Here is an 18,327-nt window from a genome sequence, read left to right on the forward strand (position 1 = left end):
AGATACACGAAATACTTGCGCAGTGTGTGTTGGAGTAGGGGAGGAATGAAACGAGGAAGGGGAAATTACCCCAAGCAGAGATATGGAATGTGACAACTCCAAGGGAAGTAGCCTACACACAGAGGCACACCAACCAGACCAGGCAGAGATGGAGCATAAACTCATCCTGCAAAATAAGTACTATATCGTACAAGATACAAACTACTGATCTCCAAATGTCCGAAAGTTGTTACTTTTAGATTTCAAGTTTTTGGCCAGCTCCTGACGTAATATGTTAGGGTTTATGGAGGAAAATATGAAAATGAAATAATGGGAGTAGTAAATGGGGCACTTTACCGTCAATGGGAATTAGCATTACAGAGACCCCTGGGTCAGATTAGCGTCAAGGGAAATTTAACATGGAGAAAAATCGTGGGTCAGATTAGCGTCAAGGGAAATTAACATGGAGAAAAATCGTGGGACGGTTTAGCGTCAAAGGAATTTAAACAGGGTGTGACTTTATAGCGTCAAGGGAAATTGAACATGGGATTTTTTTTTTTTTTAAATTTTTTTAAAAAAGGGGTAGGCAATGGAAAGGCTATCTCTTTTCGAGAAATATGGCTGGCCCTGAAAAGAGCCTTTGGGTTTATGTTAATATTAATATTAACATAGATGGCATCTGTCACATATTCTTCTTCTTCTTCTTGAACTCCTTCTAACTGCCGGTCCATACACAAGTACCCTCTTGAGACATCCTTGTCTTTCTATGTAAACTCTCCTCATCCATTGACTAGTATCTGTCCTATCAACAACAGTCCACTTGGACCTGACATACATGAGCATGTCCGTCCTAAACATCATGGAAGACACAAGGGTGGATGACTCAATGAGCGGGTACAAACACAAACACACAAACACAAACACACAAACACAAACACACAAACACATACGCTAAGAAACAATAAACAAAATCCATAATCTACTATCCACACAATCGTACGTGAGCGGTTACAAAACCCAAACTATACTCTCCACATGCGCTAAGAAACAATAAACAAACCCATAATCTACTATCTACACAATCGTACGTGAGCGGGTACAAACACAAACACACAAACACATACGCTAAGAAACAATAAACAAAATCCATAATCTAATATCCACACAATCGTACGTGAGCGCTTACAGAACCCTAACTATACTCTTCACATACGCTAAGAAACAATAAACAAAATCCATAATCTACTATCCACACAATCGTACGTGAGCGCTTACAGAACCCTAACTATACTCTTCACCTACGCTAAGAAACAATAAAGAAACCCATAATCTACTATTCACACAAACATACCTTAGCTCTTACAAGCACCAACACACAAACACATACCCTCACACTATCTTAAAAAAGAGTTAGTGTTTATATTCACACTACTCTACCTACACATTGGCAAATTGATGGTTATTTCTTTTCTAGAGTATTGGGTAGCCCTGAAAAGGGCTGTTTTTTTGTTTGGAACTTCATGGACACCTGGTTAATGGTGGCACCTTCCAGGCCTGGCGCCGCATACACATCTTATCCCCCAATTACATTTTACCTTTTGGGGGAGAGAGCAGAGGCAGGATATGTCGCTTCAGAATCCCAATTTTCGCTCTCTGGGATTCTGAAATTTCTTCTTCTTCTCTCCTTTTCCTCCTCCTCCTCTTCTTTGTATCTTCTCTCCTCCTCTTTGTATCTTCTTTCCTCTTCTTTATATCTTCTCTCCTCCTCTTCTTTGTTTCTTCTTTCCTCCTCCTCTCTTATCCTTCCCTCCTCCACAATGGCTTCCGCGGCCAGTTCATTTAATATGCGCCTGGCATATTCCAGATGCACATGAAGTTCCAACAGTTTCTCCAGTCTCGTGTTCATTTTTGGTGTTGATCAATCAACAAGGGTAGCTGGACTGCCGAACGAGTTTCAATTTATAGTGAAAGCCCGGACGTGAACGAAAACATCCCCTAAAAACATAAAATTGATCTTACCTAGATCATGACCATAAAACAACGCGCCGAACTAAAAGAAACACTCACTCACTTTTTTATGCTACCCATCACTATTTTAAAATTTTTTATAAATCACTTCAATAGACTATCCACATACGCAAAGCAATCCAATCTAACTCCAAATATACACCTCAAACACCAAAAAAGACATCATTTTAATCTACTATCCATACCAACTTACTTAACCACTTACAAACACAAACACACAAACACATACCCTCACATTTTTTTAAAAAAGAGTTAGTGTTTATTTTCACACTACTCTACCTACACACATTGGCAAATCGATTGTTATTTCTTTTCTAGAGTATTGGGTAGCCCTGAAAAGGGCTGTTTTTTTTTTGGTTTGCTATGGCATTCTTTTTAGTTTCTAAGAATGCGATGTCCTCTGAGGATAGACTTTCTGGCGATAGGTCTGCTTCTTCGGAAAGAGAAGAAGAACTCTTTGGTGTCGATACGACAATCGACAAAGCCTCTGTCAGCTTCAGGTTGCTGCTGCTGCTCTTGTTGTTGTTGTTGCTGCTGTCTCTGAAGTCTGTACTTCTCTGTCCATTCTTCTTTTTCCCTGTTCATTTCTTCTCTGAAGAGCTCTTCTATCAGGTCTTCAGTGATTTTTAACATTCTCACATTCTCTATTTCTTCTGGCTTCGGTATCAGACTGTGTCTGACCCTATGCAAATTCACGTAGGCTTCGTTGAGTTTAGCTAGTTTGGAGCACATCTTCTTAGGAGGATGAGTCGACAATGGATGGTTAGACTGGAAACAACCCGGTTCTTAAAGTCAAAGCGCGGACGTGAAGGAAAACATCCCCCACACGGTTTTTGAGTCGCAACGTTTAGTGAGTGTCATGAGAGGGATAGTAAGAAATGAAAAAGCATCAATCCAACATTCTTATAGCTAAACAAAAGACAAAGGCATTTTTTTCAAAACACAACATTTTTTATTCAAAAATCACTTAACACTAAACAACAACTCTAACATTTTTAACAATAATCCAACAATATAACATCAAACAATTTTTTCAAAACACAACATTTTTTATTCAAAAATCACTTAACACTAAACAACAACAACTCTAACATTTTTTAACAATAATCCAACACTAAAAGTTTCTCCACTAGGTAAAGAGGGATAACAGTCTTCCATGGTTTCTAGTAATCTAGGATGACTTCTCTCAAACTGTTGATTTCTATGGTATTATCGAATTCTGCATACAGGATGACGTTCACCGTTTCATCAGGGTCTCGGTCTTTAAACTGAATTTCCACACGAATCTGGCCGGATTTTATAGGGTGGAAATGTCCCTCGTCGCTGCCTTGGTCTGGAGTGAAATCGAAAGCCCACAAAGCGTAGCCTCCTGCATAATCCTCGTACGTAATACCGTGACTGGTATTGGTTCCTAACTGTCCGGTGGCTTCGTACAGGGACAAGTACGATCTCAAGTAATTCTTCTTGGTAAAGTCAGGTTCGAAAGGTCGGGTACACAAGGTCTTGCCATCGCGACTGACTTCGATTTTGGACACGCCAAAGTGTTGAAAGTAGAAAGGATTTTTTTCGGCAGCTCCGTTGAAGGCTGTATTCTCGACGATACCAACGATCAAACGTTTGGGTAACTGTCCTTGGAACAGATGATCTTCGATCATGGATCGCTGTCCCTTGGGAATGGTGAAGGTTTTCACTTCCACGCGTCGTATGGGATACTTGGCGGTCGTTCTGCTCAACGTCTGACTGATGTCGTTTCCCACTTTAGGTAACACTTCCACACGGCGTACGTAGAGTCTGGCTTCTAGGATTTTGGTTTTGTAACCGTCACTATCAGCCATCAAATGGAAAGCGGCACTGCTACGATTCAGTCTCAGGCGGACATCCACCCCGTTCAGCAAATACTTTTCTTGCAACCACATGTCCAAATGCAAACGATCCATCAGTTCTAAACTTGTGTCGGCTCCCGTGATTCTCTTTCTTCGTTCTACAAATCCATCATTGTTGTCTTTCTTTTCATCAGTTTCCAATATTTCAAACTTGGTAGGTTCGTCAGCTTCCCATACCACACAGGCATTGAGATGAGTGTTCTTGGCATCTATTCCGTACGTCAAGAGATTTTCCAGGTAGGCACGATAAGGGTAAGTATCCATGCTGCTACTGACCAGTTTGTTATTCAAGTACAAGTCCACTCCACTGAAGAAGGAATGCATGAAATTGTTGACGGGAGCTACTGCTTCGTCGTCTATAGCACCTCCAGTCTTATCTAGAATTTTGACTTTCAGATACAAGTAACTGCTATTCAGATCGATGTAATCTTCGGGCTGTCCTTTGATTTCAAACTCGATGGGAGCGGAATCGGTCAGTGAGGAGACGGGGTGAAATTCCCCCCACTGGGATTCTTGCATCGTCATCATCGTGGGGGGCATGGCAAACAGATCCAGTTCCGTCTTGGAACAAGCGCAAGATTCTCGGTGCATCATTTTTTTGTCTCTTTTCTCAATAATCGAAAACGTCTAAGTCTCGAACGGTTCTTCTTTTCTTGGCCTTTCTAGCTTGAAGTCTGGTGAAAGGGTGTTTTCTTCGTCGTCTCTTTCTGCCTTGTCCTTGCTGAATGCCTGACTCGGTAGCGTGCAGGGCATTTATAGGTGTTTCTCGGTGACCCAAAATGTCTTTGCCCGTTTGCAGCAAGACATTTTTGCCTGCCCTCATGAAGGCTTCTTTAGGGTTTTATTTGTCGATGATGACATTTTGGAGAAATTCTTTGCCTTGCGTCAGTGCCACATCTTTCAAGGCGTGCAATCCGCGTGTCACCATCGGTTTCAACACCGGGGCCACCGAACGAAAGGCCGATTTTAACATATCTCCTAAACCGTGTCCTCGCTGTCGAGCAACCCCTCGGTACACTGGATACATGACTTACGAATCGTGAGAAAACCGTTTCGAAAATGGAGTTTCACCGTGACTTTTCCTTTGGTGAATGGAATATTTTGTCCCAAATCTCCTTTTATAGTAATGTTGACCGTGTCCAAATACGACTTACTGACAGGCAAATAGTGAGGATGTACAAATTCGCGGTGGATGTGGTAAGTGTTTCCACCTTCCTCGTCAGTGTTCGTGGCAGAATCCACTTTGAAAGGAATGACACGCAGTAACGGTACGGAGGTGTGTCCCACCACGTTATACTCCACCACATCGGAGTACACAAACATCAAATTCAGTCCTTGGTTCAGTTCTACCGGGGCACGAAATAACTTGCTAAAAGACTCGTTGTCGTAAACGATGGGTAATTCGCTTTTCTTCATCATGCTTATTCTCAGGTTCATGTCTCCGCCCAACATGTCATACAATTCAGGACAAAATAAAATGGACAGGATTTCACTCCGTTCAAATTTCATCAAGAAGCGACGAGCTGTTTTGTGGTACTCCATGGTGACACTTTTGTTAACATGCTCCAAAGCTTTCAGAAACACGGCATTAAACCTGGAGGCTATGGTGCTGACCAAATGTTGACCACTAAAATAATAGCCTGGGGAAATGAACAAGTGATAGGTGGTGTACTTTTGTGTACGGGTTTTCTTGTCATATTTGACATTGCTATCCATCCACTGTTGCAATTGTTCGTCATGAACTCCCACATCAAAAAAATTTTGATTGGGAAGGACATTGAGGACTTGGGTCGGGTGAATCATTTCTACTAAAGCCACTTCCCAATGGGCTTCGTGATCTAAGGGCATGGCTTGAGGTAATTTGGCCGTGTAACAGCACAACGTGTTCTTGGGAAACACCTCCATGGAACTGTCACTGGGTAAGGTTAAGTAAAATTGGTTTTGGTGACTCATAATTCCAGAGTTCTGTGGCTGTCTGAGGGGTTACTGGATGTAAGAGGCGTGTCTCCGCCCAAAATGGGGTTCTGGTTGTGGTTGTGGTTGGAGTGGTGACTGGCACTGGCACTGGACACAAGGTTCCCGTGGTTCCCGTTGGAGGTGAATTTCAGGGAGGGATTAGGAAGCAGGTAACCGATGCAACTGCTCAATAAAATGGTCCACAATTGTTTGTCTCCTTGTTGCAAACTCAAATTGGCAATGGCTGCCCCGATGACACAGTACACCACGAAGATTTGGCAGAAAAAGACGATTTGCGTTTTAGGCACACGTTCTCCACATCACACCCACAAGGGTTGTTTTTGTAAATCTTGCACAGAAGAACTAGGTGAAGGAGGAGTGGTCGACGTAGCTGCGTCTGTGTGAAAAGGCATGATGGTCACCTCTTTTTATAGTCGATGACTTGCGAAGCGTAGATCCAAGAATCAAAACTGGGTGGATATCCTTTCCAACGTACTTTGACTTCTTTGACACGTCGTTTGCCCACTTTACGGGTTCTGCGTTCGAGAATGCTTTCGATGTCGTACACATCGTCTTCTTTTTTGGTCACACGTTGTAACTCGGGCAAATAAAACGTTCCTTTGAGCACTTCTCCGTTCATGTCTTCCAATTTATAGACGGCAGGATGACGGCCATGCACTCGTCCAGTGACGCGAAACAATTCGGTCGTCCAGTTAGGTAAGTAACCTTTGTCGAAAGTGCGTTTGGTTTTGCCAATGCGCACCCAATCTCCTACGGCCAACACTCCACTTTTCTTGGGGACAGCCCTCGTCCGGGACGTACCAAACAGACGCTCAAACACCAACACTTCGTTGTCGGGAGTCACGTCTTGCGGGGCACGTCCAATGCTTCGATGGTAAGATTGGTTGTACGCTTGCACCAGGTGCGGTAAGATGTCGATGTACTTCAGAGTGTGGTGATGCGTAAAATATTTCCACATGCGTTCTTTCAAAGTGCGTTGAAAACGTTCCACGATGCTGGCTTTGGTTTCGGGATTCTCGGTGGTAAAAAAATGAATGTCACGTTTCTTTAATTCTTTTTGGAAAGCTTGGTTCAGAAATTCGGTGCCTTTGTCCGTTTGCCATCGAAGAGGGTGACGACCGCTTTGATTCAACACCCGTTGCAGGGCTCGCACTAACTCGCTGCTCGATTTGGAAGTCAAGGGCACGACCCAGGCAAATTTGGAAAAGACGTCGATGACACAAAACAAATATTTGTAGCCACGATTGTAGCTGGCCAAATGAGAGACATCGGCTAAATCAGCTTGCCATTGATGATCGATGCCTTCCACTCGGGTGCGACTTCTGGCAAACTTGCGTCGAATGGGTTTGTGTAAAGTGTAGGTAGCTTGTTCTTGTAACCATCGTTGCACTTGAGGTAAACGGAGACTTTTCAGTCGCGTTTTGGCAGCACGATACAATTTTTGAACTCCTGCGTAACCTGCAGGATGGGAGGGATCGTAGTAAATGCTGGCTAAGACTTTTTCCATTTTTTTGTGTTGGTTGGTGTGTTAATAAGACACCCACTCTTGGAGGATGCTACTCTTTTTCTCTTGGGGTATTTTCTTGGATTGCAATGCTTTGCGTGTGCGGCCAGCAATAGGTGTCGAAGAGGAGAAGGATGTCTGAGCGGGGGATATCGGTTCTTGTTTCACTTCTGTCTTCACTTCTGTCTTCACTTTCTTTTTCTCTTGTGATGAAGAAGGGGTGGCCATCATCTTTTTAATCCATCCAATTCTGGAGGTAGGTGGTGTTGTTAACTTGCGTACTTTTTCTGGTGGAGTTTGAAACCCTTCCTCTTCTTCTCCTTTTTCTGTCTTGGTCACGGGTACTGGTGGTACTGGTACTGGTACTGGTACTGGTGATGGTGCTGGACTTTTGATCAAGGTCTTAAAATCTTTCAGAGTGGGTAGAGCTGTTTCGTCTAAAGCTTTCTGGTGAAAGAGTTGCAGTCGTTGCAAGAGTTGACCGTACTTTTGCGATTTTTCTGTTTCGGACAAATCTTGGCGATCCATCAAGGACTGCAATTCGTGTTGTAACTGGGACATCTCGCTCAAATGGGGATTGGGAGGTAAATGCGGGGTGTGTTGTTCTTGCCACCGATGGTATTCCATCCATCGTTTGTAAGGTACTAAAGCTAGTTTTCGTCCTTCCATGGGGTTGTCAGGGGTCGATTCTGAGATCTTGGAACTTCCGAGGCCTTTTTATCTTGCTCCCACCAGTCCTCCCAACATGGTTCCCAAAACTCCTTTCAGTATGGGGCCTAACAAGAGAGGTAAAATACCTCCACGTTGCACTAACATCTTCTTTTTTTGACGAATGGGAATTTTCTTTTGAACCATTTGGCGAAGAACGTGACGATGTTTGCCTAAGCATTGTTTCTGGTGTTTGGACAAAGGGATCGTGCCTTTCAAAACGTTCAAACAACATTCGCACACGGTATCGATGACCTCTTTGGAGGCTGTTTGAATGAGTTTTTTTCGTAGAGGTGGAGAAGCTTTGGACAGGACAGATAACATGTCCCCATGTTTGGCTAAACGTGGTGGCAGTCCTTTCCTTTTCTTTCCTTGGGGTTTTCTGGAGGGTGACATATTTGAGTCTTCAGGAGCACCAAAAACACTGATACCCGACTTGGTCACAGGCCTTTTTTATACTGGAACGCGTCGCCACTGATTGTCTTTACGTCGTATTAGTTTGAGGACAGGCATGACACGTCGTGCAGGGGTACGTAACGGACTAAATCGAGCCAGTTCTTGCTTGGACAAATCCAGTAAACTTTGTAACATGCCCGATCTTTCTTGAACTTTGATTTTGGGAGAAGGTACTTTGTGAGCAGCAGCCACTGCCACTAAATTGGAAGGTCCTGCCACTGGGGAAGTTCTTTTTGGGGTCATCAACGGAGAAGTTCTTGGTGTGATCAACGTCTCCAAGTACTCTTCAGTTCTGGTTGTCATTAACGGAGAAGTGGACAAACGTGAGGCTGCCGGAGACGCAGTCACCGCCGTGGCAGGTCGTGGTTTGCGAGTGTAAGGTTGCGTCCTGGCCGAAGTGCCTCTCTTGCGACTAGTTTTCTGTGGACTTTTCTTTTTCTGGGGGCTTCTTTTCTTTTTCCGGGGTGGTGGTGGTGGTGTCTGGTCAGAGGAGGGTCCTGCCACTGGAGAAGTTCTCCTTGGGGACCTGGTCTTTTTCTTCTTGGGGCTTCGTTGGACTTTTGTCTTGGGTATAACTTTGGGGGCATTAGGATCCCATCTTAAGAGTGAGCGAATGATGACCCATCCTAGAGTACCGCTCCCTCCAGGTTTCAAAATGATTTGTTTTTTGGTTTGAGTGTCGATGCGGGGATCGGCCAGTTGGACCAAAGCGACTTTGTTTCGATCGAAAAAGCGTTTGGTTTGATGAGGAATCTGAATGATTCCTTGGAGTAATTAACGTGCCGTCACCGTGAACCATCGTAAGACTTCTTTGAGACTAGCTTCTAAGACACGAGCTCGTGTTTGTGGATCTTTTTCTCGACTGATGCCATACAAGGCACGAATCAATTTGACGGGAAGATGCGGCTGAAGGGACGTCATGTTCGCACTGGAGTGAGACAGACGAAAAAGGGTCTGAGGTTTTTATAGATTTTTTTTATGGGGAGTGAAATGAAGTCGAGGACGGAGACGTGTACAGGACAGGCCCTCCGTCTTGGCACCAGTGGTGAAACAAGTGGGTATGAAATCGCAAATCCTCGGGGATCGTAGGTTTCAAATCGACGAGTAAATAGGCGTGTGGAGTTTGAGTGGCATCGTCGTACGCCTGAGTCAGCCAAGGCGTTCCTAACTGTTTGGCTAAGACTTGCACTTGCGATTTATCTCGAGGGCTTTTAAACAAGACCACGTAATGCGCATTGAGACTGATGGTGCGATGGGCTTTACTTTGTTGAAACAAATTTTGGGTGATGTAAACGACACTGGCATTACGGTGATGCCCTTTGCGCGTGAACCACAGTTTAATTTCTTCTTCGTCTTCTCCTAACATGTCGTCGAAAATGACCAAATGGGTTAGACGGGAGTCAGAGACGATGCCATCGTCTTCTTCAGGAATGCCTTCCACAAACACGATGGAATCGCCTTGACTTTCTCGCAAGAGGCTGTACGCCGATTGCCACTCTTTGTAACACCACACGATTCGTTGAGGTGGTCGATCGATCAAATGATGTTTATGTTCGATCAAACGTTTGACGAATTCGGTTTTGCCTGAACCGCTAGGTCCAGCAATGAGCATGTTAAAGGGATGGCGAAGATACAAAGCCTCCCAACTGGCACGATCTAACTGTTCGTCGATGACTTTGACAGTAGAGGAAGAGGGAGCAGAGACAGCAGAGGTAGCCATGGTGTGAGAAATGTCACTTGTGACACGAAAAACAAACAAGACAAGAGTTTATATACTTTTCCAGAACACTTTTATTGAATGTTTCAAACATGAATACGAAAGACAAAAATACATAAAAGCCAAAGGCTTAAGTACAAGAATAAAAGGCACATGATAACCATGAACGTGGAATAAACACAAGTGTCTGTACAACATGTTTTGGGTAAAGTTCTAACCAGTTCTATAGTAGGGGGTAAGGTCACACAAGTGTCCTCCCGAAAGGGTCTTTCAGGCCTGTCCACGACAGTCCTGTCCTGGGTGACGGGTTCTTCTGGCACCGTCACTAACACAGGTTGAAAAGTAACTTTTTTCCTTGAATAACTCTCGTGCATACTGGGCCACCTCTTGTGTCCAAGCCTCAAAACCCTGGTCTCGGTGATGTCCAACATTTGACTCCTAACCAATCTGGTTTCTTCTTCGTCAACGACATGGTAAGTTACTTCAATGAACAATGAACTATCGATCTTGCCTAGGGTTCCTTTTTATATACAGACCAATACCGACGTGACCGTACGGTAAGGTGAAGTGATTGGGAAGTCGCACTCGCTTCTGGTATACAATTTGATAGACTTTTTCCAAGGGTCGACTGACGATGTGGTGAGTGGGTAAACGTACAATCTTGTTCGGTTGATAGGTGGTCACTTGAAAGTTTCCATCCTCTCCCGATTGCAAGGCTTCTTTCAATACCCCAAAGTTGACCACTCGACTGGTACGATGATTCAGAGTCAGTCCTATCACTTTGCACGTCGTGTGCACTTCTCCTTGTTTGTCCCGGTATTCGTAGCCGTAATTTTTGGGACCACCACTGACGAAACTTAGAATCTTGTCGTCGGGATGCTCGTCTGTCCTGGCTCCTAAACGGTCTCCTTCGATGTCAGGGTGCTGTTGAATCGGGTGATGGATGTAAATGCAACTGTCCGTATCAAAGTACAGGACGCGTTCTTCTAACAGTTCTAAAGCTTCGTACAATTTTAAGCGACCATGAGCTGTCACGTAAGCCGCAATGATGACATTTCCAAAGGGGTCGTCTTGTACAAAGTCCAGATCTTCTTCGTAATTGACCAAGATCAAATCCTCTCGAACGACGTCCACGTGTTTCATGTATTTGGTTTTGTCGTGAATCATCTGGAAGTAGCGAGAAGGTTCTGTCAAATATTCCGTCTTGGGTAAACACGGTCGTTGTGCCATTTTACCCCACAAGCAATTTAACATCACTTTGGCAAACGATCGCCTGCCTTCGTTTTTTTCGATGTGGTCTAAAGAGATGCCTTCTTGTGCATAGTATTTCTCTTTGAATTGTATTTGGTCTTCGGGAGTGTGACACCAGGAAGGATAGCCGCTGGCTTCTTGTTTCAGTTTCAAAAAGGAATCCACGTAGTCGGCGAAAATGCCTTTCTGCGTGGGGTCACCCTTGTGGTACTGTTGTGTCTTGGGAAAGTGGCAAATTTCGTACACTTCTAACAGTTGGTATCCCATGTCCAGAGCTTTGAACAATTCCACGCTGACCCAGGTTCCCGTCAAGGCACGTTCTTCCTGGCTGTGATGGCAAGGTTGGTCCTGGTTGCACGTTTCGGCACAAGTACGGCACAAGGGAAACATCAGTTTGCCTTGACAATGGTGAGGTAAGACGGGATGGTATAGGTTCGTGGGAGGCAAAACTTTACACTTGATCAAGCCTTCGTATTGTCGAATGTTTTTCAGGTCGATGTGTTCCGTCAACAATTGCGGGTGCCCTACAGGAAAGCGACAATATTTGCACACGTAAGGATACAGCGAACACACGTCCAAGTATTTGATTTCTTCTCCTTTCTCTTCGTCGGCTTCGTACAGCAAACAGGTGGCATTGGTCCTTCCTCCGTACAAACTATCCCTCGGGTTCAGCGGGTCCATGAACTGGTAACTTTCCACGAGGCGTTTAAACTCGGGATCGGTTTTCAAACGGTGATCGTACTCGTGTTCCCACATTTCCACCACTTGGTATCCTTGCTGTTCTAACTTTAGGCGTCGCTGACAAGTGTCCTGGTAAAAGTCTTCCATGGTTCGTTGCAAAAACTGATTTTTAGTGTCACGGTCAGGGTAACAGACGGGACATCCGTGAAATAAGCAACCGTTAAACTCGTACACGATCTTGGGGTTTTCCAAGTCCCAGCCATCTACTGAATACGTTCCGATGGTCTTTTCGCCTCCTCCGTTGCGGGCATGCTGAATCCATTTGTCTTCCTTGTCGCACAAGTAATGTAACCAACGTAGGGCTTTGACCGAGTATTGACGCTTGACATAGTGGGTCGTTTGAGGACTGATGACAGCCACGGTGTTTTCAGGCATGAATCGTTGGCGGTACACTAAGGAACACGCTTTGGCAATGGTGCAAGCTTCTTTCAAAGGATCGACCCCTCCGTGTTCCATGAACAGTTCTCGAAATTTTCCACAGCAACGTCGTAAAATGTCCACGTCGGAACGACAATACTTTAGCATTTCTTCCTGAAAGTCGAAGGGGTCAGAGGCGTGAGCCTGGTACCAAGCGTAGAAAGCTTCTCGTTGTTCGGTACGCATGTTGTCGGGGTCGTAATAGTGAGCCTCAGGCAAATGGGGTAGAACGGCATGTTGATTGGCTTCCGTATTGAAAAAGTGTGGAAATTACCCTTTAGCCATTTCTGTCATTCCAAACGTTTTAGGCATTCGACTCAAAGGCATGGCCAAGTAACTCATCGAATCTTTAAACTGTACTTGTCCCACTTGCATGAAAATGATTTTGGCTCCGTTCAAAGTCACTTTAGGACGTTCGGTGCCTTGTTCCGTATAGTATCTGAGAAGAAACTGTCCATCGTATCCGGAGAAATTGTGAGCCATCACCGTGGCATGACGATGACAATCTCCGTAACGTTCGATGTCCTCTTGGCTCCACGTCTTGTCGATGGGGTCTAAGACCCATTGGGCAAAATCGGCTAACGTGTTTGGTCCCCGAAAGATTTTTTCACGCCCTCCGGGAATCTTGCTGCAGTGAGGGCAATGACTGAAGATAGGTTCTTGAATGCACTTCTCGCACGCTCGATGAGCCACGCAGAAATTAGGAATGTGAATGCCGGTCTCTTGCATGCATTCGAAATCGAAAAAGATGAAATTGCCTTTCTTCTTGTGACCGTCCTCTTTCTCTAGTGGGGGTTGGTATTTTTGCACGTAGCATTGGTGTTCCAAGTCCACGATGCGGTGACAAATGTGACATTTTTTTTCCTGAACATACGTGTGCCTTGGTACTATTGGTACGTAGGCCTTGTCTACACGTAGGGCACAATCTCAAGAGTTGACAAGCACATTTCTGCTGTGAACCTTGCGTCTTCAGATGTTGTTGGTAACAGGTAGGACTGACAAACGTACGCAAACAAGTCGAACAAGGCACTGGTCCTTCGCTCAGACAGGGTGGAGAGGACAAACATCCTGGGCATTTCATTCCACAATGCTTGTGTTGCTCTCGATTGTTATAGCCATAGTCACATTTCTCACAATAATAAATGTATCCCAGGAATCCAGTGATACTGGTAATGGTATCGAAATGGTCATCGTGATGATAGACATGAATGTATTTTCCGTCCTTAAAATCTTGGCCTCGAAACAACAGAGTTCCACGCATTTCTTGAGGGTGCACTTTCAAGGTGTAGCGTGGAGCTAGGGCATCTTGCAATTTTTGCATCTCAGGAATGCCACAGGGTGTGTCTTTGGACAGTCCGGCTTGTTGTAACAGGAGTTCTGCTTCATTTCGTTGTTTGGCTCGGTCGGATTGTTGAATAGTGTTCCAGGTTCTTTTCCATTCTACCGTGTCGTTCTTGTTGGCATAGGTTCGTCCCACCACGATGGCACGGGCTAAACACATCTGGTCTTGAGGGTTGTTAATTCGGACGAGACTCTTTTTGGTGTTGCGAAGGTCGTCCACCAATAACATCTTTTTGCGTCCTGTCCCTTGAGGAGGAGAGACGTGGGCCATTTTCAGTGTGGCTTTACCATCGGTGATGTCAAACTGGTCATTAGATTGTTGTACGTGTTGTATCTTGTCCATGACTTTGGAAGGGGTCAGTTCTGCGGGTCTGCTAAACTCGATCCAAACAGGGGATTTCAAACCGTCGTGATCTATGGATAGTGTCAAGCGATCGTCTTCTTTGGCTTGACATTGTCGCTTGAGTGCGGTGAGCAAAGAATCCCACATCTCGGTGATAAACCCTTCTGCTTTCTCCAAGGGTACGTCGGCCTTGAAATCTTTAAACTTCACCGTGTAGGTGTAAGCCGTGGTTCTAAATTTTCTAGAGGAGCGCTTTTCCGTCTCTCGAATGGAATAGTACTTTTCAGGGTTGACTAAGGGTGGTGAACTTGGTTTAGAGGGTTCGGATTCTGGTTCACTCATGTCCTCTTCAAAATCACTGGCATGAATTTGTGCCAAGATTTCAGCCCTGATACGAGGCGATAGATCACGTTTCTGCCTCTTACTTTCTTCGTCTTCTTCTTTCTTCTCGAATGAATAGGATCGTTTCATCTTGAGTGCAAAACGTCAAATGACTCAAGTTTAAACACCATAGACTAATTTATAGTCTTGGCAAACCAGCGTATATAAAAAGGGTGTGTGTCTTGTCCTTTCACTATTCATTTCACTCTCAAGCCGAGCACAACGATGGAAGAGACTACCCAGATGGAGCGTTTCGTCAGAGCTTTGCGAGGGGTCATTAGAAAATTCTCTTCAGACGAGCCGACGGACTACTCTCCTTCCTTTCGAGATAAAAGTCAAGATACTTGCTATATCTGTCAGAAGAAAGGGCATTGGTCTTCAGAGTGTCCAGACCGTCAAAAAAGAAAAAAAAAACAGGGGCTAAAAAAGACAAAAGTCAAGATACCTGTTATTATTGTAAAGAAAAAGGACATTGGTCTCCAGATTGCCCAAAAAAGAAACAAGAGGAGTCAGAAGAAAAGAAGGATTCTTCAGAAGAAGAGAGGGATTCTTCGAAAGAAGAGAGGGATTCTTCAGAGGAAGAAGAGGAAGAAAGAAGACAATTCTATTTAAAAGAGGCAAAGAAACAGGAGAAGAAAAGAAGAAGGGAAGAAAATGAGGAAAAAACGGTGAAGAAATTCAAAAAACAGAGAGACTAAATAATGAGAAAGAAGAAGTGTACGAACTTTTTAAAGTGTTCTGTGGTGAATTGTGAATTGGATTGTAAAAAATGGATAAAAGAATACATGAATGATATAAGGTAAGTGTCTTTGAGTTTTGATTTTAAAATAAGAAGCTACACTCAAGCACTCATACACAGACACGTACTATAAGGGTAAAATGGGTGGGGTTTATTTTTGAGTTATTGGCAAATTGAAATTGTATTTCTTTTCGAGAAATGTGGGTGGCCCTGAAAAGGGCCTTTTTTCTTTATGGTGTAGGAGTGAGTTTAACCAATCAACTTTAACTGCCTTAAGCCTTTGCCACGGCCAAGGACTACTTCTGATGATTGGGTTGAAATCACTAAGGGTGGTAGGACAGGCTTAGTCACAGGGTTGGCGTGTTTAGCTCGGGAAGGTCGTATTCTCTTCTGTCGTGATAAAGAAGTCTGATACATTTGTTTCAGACTTCTTAACTCAGCTAAAATGTCCAACAGTACCGTAGCCGTTTGATTTTCACCCTCTTGTTTCTTTGCTGCTACTTCTTCTTGCTGTTGTTGCTGTTGTTTTTTTCTTACCTCTTCTTGTTGCTGTTGCTGTTGCTGTAGGAGAAAAGCTTGTTCCGCTTCCTTTTGTCGTTGCATAAATTTCTCCAATTCTTCTTTCTGTCTCTGTCTAAAATTCTCCACTTGCGGTAATGAAGAAGGTAACGAAGGTTCCGGAACAAATTCTTGCGAGGTAAGAAAATCCACAAAATCCCAATGTACCTCTTCTGAAAGTAAGTCCGGGTTCCCTTGGGCAGTCTCCCCTGCTGGTGCACCCCAATGGATCGTTTTCTGAGTTTCCGTCATGTTGAATCACTGTCGCATAGACTGACTGCACACAAGCGCTAACGAATCTATATAGACCACGTGACGTCACAGACTGCTCTCTTCGGATTGGATGCGAGCTGACTGAATTTTGTAACGCGTGTTCGGATTGGTGAATGAATTCAATCCGTTTCAATCCTTCCTGTACCTATAAATAAGCGCAGTTCACTGCATTGATTCACCTATTCTCGTCGCTTCAAGATGTGGACCACAGTTGAGTCATCCACCCTTGTGTCTTCCATGATGTTTAGGACGGACATGCTCATGTATGTCAGGTCCAAGTGGACTGTTGTTGATAGGACAGATACTAGTCAATGGATGAAGAGAGTTTACATAGAAAGACAAGGATGTCTCAAGAGGGTACTTGTGTATGGACCGGCAGTTAGAAGGAGTTTAAGAAGAAGAAGAAGAAGATGTGACAGATGCCATCTATGTTAATATTAATATTAACATAAACCCAAAGGCCCTTTTCAGGGCCAGCCATATTTCTCGAAAAGAGATAGCCTTTCAATTGCCTACCCCTTTTTTAAAAAAATTTAAAAAAAAAAAAAAAATCCCATGTTCAATTTCCCTTGACGCTATAAAGTCCCACCCTGTTTAAATTCCTTTGACGCTAAACCATCCCACGATTTTTCTCCATGTTAATTTCCCTTGACGCTAATCTGACCCACGATTTTTCTCCATGTTAAATTTCCCTTGACGCTAATCTGACCCAGGGGTCTCTGTAATGCTAATTCCCATTGACGGTAAAGTGCCCCCATTTACTACTAATGGGACTCCTGTTAATGTTAATATTACTCCTTGGAAACGTATTTTTTCAAAATAACCTTGAGCATAGGTACTACGAAGCTAGATCTTTTCCGTCGAATACATTATTATTTGACCAGGGTTTAAGACAATACTGACCTAGAAAATAACATTTTCTTGATATGCTGTATAGTACCAAACTTGAATGCTGTGATTTTAAAAATGTATGAAAATATCATTTTATTTTATGCTAGGCAGTAAATTACTGGATTTTCTCATACAAAAAGTTTGATATTTAGCTGGAGTGAGAAACAAAATTTCAGGTTTTCACTGGCCGTCAGTAGAGACGGATAACACGATAATCATGAAATTCAAAGTTATTCCAGAGAGCTTACGTAGAAGAGCGGTAAGCATGGTAGCCTCCCACTATGGACGACTCGAATTCAAATCCAACAAGGCGTGTTTTCCTTTTGATGTGGTACTTTGCTTTAAATCGGGAGGGAGAATTATGAATTATGTTACGGTTTATATTTTCTTTGATAATAAGCTTAAAACACAGCATAAATAATGGAAAACCGATGACATCAAGCGGGATCCTATACGAAAACGGCTACTTCTGACAACTTATTTATGTATATGTTACACATCTTGCTGGCTAATACGTTTGAGCATAAAATGAAAAGAAAATTTGCCTGCTACAAGTTAATAACGGATATTTTGCTACTTCACCGCTGGTGTAAATACAACGTTTTTCATCCTTTCGATGAAATATGCCCGTTATTTACTCGTTTCAATAAAATATCCTCTTTGCATGTATATCGATGAAGATCGGTTCTTTTGCCGCACATAAATTCATAACGAGATTTTCCTGGTAAGGGAAACACTCACTTATGACGTCACGACAAAACCCGCCTATAATTAATCAGGCATAGTTGATAGTGAACATAATTTCTTACATGAAGTCCTAAGACCGAAGGAGCATGATGAGGGTGACCAGGGCTTTGTTTCTTCACTTTGCTGTCACGTATGGTGAGTTTATCCGCAATGATATTTGCATTTTTTCATTAATGTAAGACACCGTGCTGAGTTTTCAGACTTATGTACTGGTATTTAAGGAACTATATCGAAGGGATTATTAACATATTAGGCAGGTCAGATAATCTGGCAAACTGCGACGAGCAAGACTTTACGAGAAGCACCTCTTAATGAATGGCAATAGAAATTTCGAAGATCGTCTGCAAATGACTTGCAAAGACCTAATCAAAAGTGACTTTTCAGAGATTGATT

General features: G+C 43.6%; 1 protein-coding gene across 1 annotated transcript in view; it reads left to right on the top strand.

The window, feature by feature from the left end:
- Positions 1 to 18,014: 18,014 nt before the first annotated feature.
- The window catches only part of LOC149791880 (C-type mannose receptor 2-like), a 40,820-nt gene continuing 40,507 nt past the window's right edge, over positions 18,015 to 18,327 (top strand). The window contains exon 1 of the mRNA XM_089969284.1: positions 18,015 to 18,069. Coding sequence (XP_089825410.1) covers positions 18,021 to 18,069 — 49 coding nt within the window. The 5' untranslated portion in view covers positions 18,015 to 18,020. The remainder of the gene's footprint in view (positions 18,070 to 18,327) is intronic.

The sequence above is a fragment of the Sinohyriopsis cumingii genome, chromosome 9 (assembly GCF_028554795.1).
Source record: "Sinohyriopsis cumingii isolate HCF-2022 chromosome 9, ASM2855479v2, whole genome shotgun sequence".
In the NCBI taxonomy this organism is placed as follows: Eukaryota; Metazoa; Mollusca; class Bivalvia; order Unionida; family Unionidae; genus Sinohyriopsis; species Sinohyriopsis cumingii.